Here is a 5669-nt window from a genome sequence, read left to right on the forward strand (position 1 = left end):
TCCATCCATCCATCATCCATCCATCCATCCATCATCCATCATCTATCATCCATCCATCTATCCATCCATCATCCATCATCTATCATCCATCCATCCATCCATCCATCATCCATCCATCTTCCTGCTGAATCCCTTTTGGGGGTCATGGGGTTGCTGGAGCCTATTCCAGCTACAGTAGGCGGGGTCGCAGGGCGAGCTGAGACACCTGTGGTTTTATAATGGAGATGAATCAATTTGGTTAAAATTCATTATATTTACATATTTTTAAACAAATCTGTTGTTTTTATCAATAGATTTTGAACTCAGAAAAAGGTGATGAAACTTTCCGTTTTTAAATGAAATATCAAGTTTCAAACTCAGGAACTAAGTAAACTTCAGTCGTCCAGAAACGCTGAAGGATGACGGTGTTTGTCTGACAGGTGAAGGATTGAGTTCGTTACTCTCTGTGGCGTCATTCAAGTATTTAGGATTGAAGTGTGAAGCGCTTTTTTATAAATAAAGTTTGATTTGATTGAACTCTCATCATTAGACGTCCTGAACATGAACTGAGTTTGAGTTTGGAGCTGAAATCCAAAAAACCTTTTCAGAAACGGACTGAAGACGTGTAGGCATGCAGACAGGTGGAGCAGACAGACACGCAGACGGACACGCAGACGGACACGCAGACAGACACGCAGACAGACGGACACACAGACGGACACGCAGACAGACACGCAGACAGATGGACACGCAGGCAGACGGACACGCAGACAGACATGCAGACGGACACGCAGACGGACGTCCGGCTGCATGTCTGGCTGCTCTGACCTGTGCTGGCAGAAGCAGACGTCTCCTTCTCTCTTTCTCCCTGTAGTTTCTCTGTTTCTTCCCTGGGGGGGCGCTGGCAGGTGACGTCAAGGCAAGAGCAACAACCTCTCGCGTTTGTAGAGACGCCGCCAAACGCTTCCCTCCGCCTATTTTCCAGGCGTTTCCCGGGAAAATAACTCCTGCTGTAGACGGCTTTGGTGCAGCTTTAGGTTGATGCTCTTCCTTCAGGTCTGCGCCTCCTGCTGGACCTCCTCCTCCTCCTCCTCCTCCTCTGTCTGCAGCGGCTGGATGGCTTTGTTCACTCTGCAGCCGGGCCAGAACTTTGCATGCTCTGCTCTCCGCCTGCGTAGATGAAGCCAGTAGAAGGAAGGTGTTTGAGAGGAGCTCGCCGCATGCGCATCCTCTGCAGTCTGCGCAGACGTCAATCAGAAATCTGCATCCACAATGCTCTCGTTACTAACCTCTCGGTCTATGAAGCTGCAGACTGTAGTTTACTTCTCAGAAATCTCTCTGTGTTTCAACTGTTTTCTCTTCTGACCCCCCAGCCCCGATGAGGACTCCTGTCAGAAATTCATCCCCTTCATCGGGGTAAGTGGTCCAGGACGCTGCAGGTGTTCCTGTAAAGACGCTGCTGAACCCAAATTCATGTTTGAAGTTATTTAGTTGTTTGTATAAATGTAACATTTTACAACTTTTAAGTGATAATGAACCAAAGAGGAGGATGCTGAAGCGTCACGCCTATCAAAGCTCATCCCAAAGACACAATTTACACAGAAACAAACGGAGAAGCTCCAACAATTGTTCTGCTTCTCCTGGAGGGCGTTTCAGTTTGGCCACTAGGTGGCGATCGCACTGTAGTATTACATCTTCTTCCAGAAGAAGAAGAGAGTATGAGCAAACAATGGTTACTCTAAAATATAGAAGAGTTTGGAAAATTCATATAAAGATGTTCATTTAGTCAGTAAGTATGTTTAGGTTGAGGGAGCGTTAGCATTAGCCGTCCTATGGGAAATCCTGTTAAACATTAGCATCAAGCTAACGGACTTTAGCTTTATGCTTTAGATCGATCAACATTTTTATGGATCGATTATTAATCTGTTGAGCTAAGCCCTAGTTCAAGTTATAACTGGCCAATCAGATGCCTCAATAAAAGTAGGCGGAGCCTGCTGGCCCCCACATCCATCGTTCCAAATAGGTTGTGTCTGAATCTCCCCTCTAATCACTATATAGTCTGTTCACCTTTTCTAGTGCTGTCCGAATCTACTAATTCCAAAATTGAGTGCACTCAAAATCTCCCAGAAGTCTTTGAGAAAAACTAGTGTGCATCGATGCTCACTAGATTAGCAAATATAGACCATGATGCATTGCAGTCGAACAATTTCAAACATAAAAAAGTGTTTAAACGTAATATTTGAATAAACCATCAACATTTTCACCATCAGAACACAGTGGAGTCATAAATAAACGTCGTTAAGTGTTCGTATTTATTCGATTTTCACTTCGAGAAATCGGTGACGTCGTATCTGGTGTTGAGAAAAATGAAGGAAAAGTAGTGAGGATGGTGTTTGAATTACCTTTAAAATCCAGGGAACTCGATAGTCCTGCACTATATCGTTTTTAGTAGTTAGTGGTTGGGGGGGAATTGGACGCAACCATAGATTTGGTGTAGTCTGCTTTCAAGCAGAAGGGGTGTGGCCTTCCAACAAGCTCACTGGTTGCCGTAGAAACGTAGACTCAGACGACCAATCACTGCTTACTGTCGGCATCTGGCTCCAACAGCCTACGTACTGCGGGAAAATGGCGACTGAATTGGCTTTGAGCCGGAAGTAAACGGTTTACTCTGGATGACGTCACTCAGTCCAGTTCTCTGATACAGTCAATGATCCGAATGGAAAAGATGGAGCCGTTTCTGAACTCCTGATCTCAGTTTTTGTTACGATAATTCTCCTTCTGCTTTTCTCTCGTTTCTTCAGATGGTCAAAGTGGCGATTGTGGAGCAGACATCTGCAGCATCAGGCAAGGCTTCGGACGCCCGCGACCGCCGCCGTGGTCATGACCTGCTGTCGTCTGAGCACAAACATTTAGTCTCTGGTGTTGAACGGGTTTTCATACATGTTTATTCACTCTAAAGACTTCTGAACACATTCGGTCTTTGTGACTCTCTGAGGCGTTTCTGACTGGTTGGAAAAGTGGCTCCGCCTCCCTGAGATGAGAACGTCCGGTTCTTCTCTCCTCAGGAGACTCTGACGACGCCGCTCCTCTGGGCTCCTCCCTGCTCTCCTCCACCCCCCCACAGGTATCACCCGCCTTCAAGGAGGCGTCGCCCACGCCGCCCTCCTCCCCGTCCGTCAACACCAGCTTCTGCGCCTACAGGTGAGGGAGACGTCTGGATGTTCTGAGGTTTCAAAGCTGCAAATCTCAGGATGTTAATGAAACAAAACTGAAAAGATCCTTATTTTAAAAATATTTTGTTTGTATATTCAGTTTCAGTTTGAAACGTTTAGAAAACTCTCTCAGATCTGCAGAAACGTTTCCTTTACAAAGATAAAACTGCATAAAGAACCTTTTTCCAGGTTTGAGTGTAACCTTCTCGTCCTCTGACGTTCTGTGCAGCTCCAGCAGTCAGCCGGAGCTGATGGGCCTTCAGGTGGACTACTGGGTGGCTCCAACGGAGAGGAAGAAAGACGTGGAGAAGCGGGACTCCTCCTCCTCCAAAAACACTCTCAAGTGCAATTTTCGCTCGCTGCAGGTCAGCAGGCTGCCACCGGGGGGCGCCGAGCCCAGCCCTCAGCCGACCATGTCCATGACCGTAGTGACAAAGGAGAAGAATAAAAAAGGTGGAGCTTCCTCTGAGACCGATTCATCTGTTCCTCCCTCCAGAACTTTAACTGGGTTCTGTTCGGTTCTGTCTGACAGTCATGTTTCTGCCGAAGAAGAGTAAAGACAAAGAGGTGGAGTCCAAGAGTCAACTCATCGAGGGGATAAGCCGCCTCATCTGCACCGCCAAGCAGCAGCAGACCATGCTGACAGGTGACCCTCCTCTTCCTCAGCATCTTCATCTTCCTCGACTTGAAGGATCCCAAACTCAGCAGGTTTTCTCCTGAAGCTGTCTTGAATCAGTCAGAGCTAAGATCAGGATCAGGGATCTGCAGCGCTGAACTCTGTTTGACCGTAATCCAGGATTAAAGACAGATCCGTGCTGACCTTTGACCCCTCAGCAGCTGATGGGAATCGAACCCTGTCAGGTCACGTTTGGGACTCGGACGCCTGTAAACTCGTCGTTTTCATTCGAAAATGTTTGTGAAAGTTTAAAAAAAAAATAGATTTGAAACTTTTTATTTCAAGATTTATGACACCTTGAAACTTAGCTTTTAATTTAGTGGTAAATAGACATTTTTCACATAGTTTTGACTTTATCTTTTCTTTTATATTTACATTTTTGTTTTGTCTCTACAGTTTGAGCTCATTTTTAGTGATTTTGACAGTTAAAAAAAGGCTTAATGTACCACTAGGAATCGAGTTTTATGGACAGTTTCAGGTTCATTGTGGAATTATTGTGTAATAAATTAAAAATATTTATAGAAAACGAGAACCTGGAGTTGAACTAAAATGATGGAAGTCAAGTGTGTATCTATATATAGATTTATATCTGGTGTGGATCCGGTTCTTCGTCGGCTCCGCCGTGTTTCTTGACCCTCTCGTGTCCGTCTCTCTTGCAGTGCTGATTGACGGCGTGGAGTGGAACGACGTGAAGTTTTTCCAGCTGGCGGCTCAGTGGTCGTCCCACGTGAAGCACTTCCCCATCGGGATCTTCGGACACTCAAAGAGCTCCTATTAGGAGACTGAATCCCGGAGCCCCGCCCCCTCGCTTTGCCAACCGCTTTTAACCTCCTCACTTCCTCTGCACACGTTATGAAGCTGTCTTAATTTAAGGTTCTCTCCGCTGTCGCGTTTGTCCGGTTATTTAATCTGTTGAGTGTTTTTTTCTATTTATGTTGACAGAAATGTGGCTGCTGAGGAAAATGTCTTCACTCTGCTTTTTAAGAGGAATCCTGCTGATGTTTTCTAGACTAAATCAATTAATTCTTGAGGCGTTTCTGTCCCGAAGAGGCTTCAGAGGTACGACTTTGCTGTTGGTTTGTTCTCAGCGTTCCGCTCACACAGTTTGTACATATTAGAGGAAGCTGCCGTGTTACAGAAGTGATATTTTTAAAACCCAACATGCAGGAGTTGAGCAGCCTCTATGAAGTAGTGATGTGCAATAGACTGAAAACTGTGTCGGATCAGAACCGCCTGGTCCTGTTCAGCAGGTGGACTTGTGGCGTGTGCTCCATGAACCCGCCTTGATCCGGACTCTGTATATAACAGGTGATTGGAAGGTAGCTTTGGATGAAAACATGTTCAGTCAGAGCCGCTCGTTTCTCACATTTGACTTCTTCCGGTGTGGATCTCTGAGGGGCTCCTCCTCGTCTCAGAGTTCTGAAAAACTCCACGACGTTTTTAGGGATCTGGGCTGAACTTCAGAGAGAAGGAGGCGGAAGTTTGGTGGTTCTCATTCGAGTTCGTCGTACGTTAGTGTTAGCAGCTTTTCACACAATCGTCTCAAATTTTTCAGGCTTTATAATTAACAGTAAAGAAATGGGCGGAGCTTAAATACTCCTCAACGACCATGTAGCTAAGAAATGTTGAGTGTATAACAAACTGGAATGAGTGAGTGTAATGTCATCCATAGAAAATGTTTATTTCTGGCTCCAACCCAATTTAGTCACCGCCATGTTGGAACCAGACGCCATCATTGAGCAGTGATTGGTCCAAGATGTTGTGAGTCATCGTTTCTAAGCTCACCAATCAGGAGTGAGCTT

General features: G+C 45.7%; 1 protein-coding gene across 1 annotated transcript in view; it reads left to right on the forward strand.

Moving 5' to 3' along the window:
• Positions 1-5669, forward strand: part of pacs2 (phosphofurin acidic cluster sorting protein 2) — a gene marked incomplete at its 3' end in the record, with an annotated part of 48435 nt that extends 42766 nt beyond the window's left edge. Inside the window, 6 exon segments of the mRNA XM_024275155.1 lie at positions 1353-1395; positions 2781-2823; positions 3045-3180; positions 3421-3644; positions 3724-3837; positions 4527-5669. Coding sequence (XP_024130923.1) covers positions 1353-1395; positions 2781-2823; positions 3045-3180; positions 3421-3644; positions 3724-3837; positions 4527-4645 — 679 coding nt within the window.

Source organism: Oryzias melastigma, linkage group LG22, assembly GCF_002922805.2.
Source record: "Oryzias melastigma strain HK-1 linkage group LG22, ASM292280v2, whole genome shotgun sequence".
Lineage (NCBI taxonomy): Eukaryota > Metazoa > Chordata > Actinopteri > Beloniformes > Adrianichthyidae > Oryzias > Oryzias melastigma.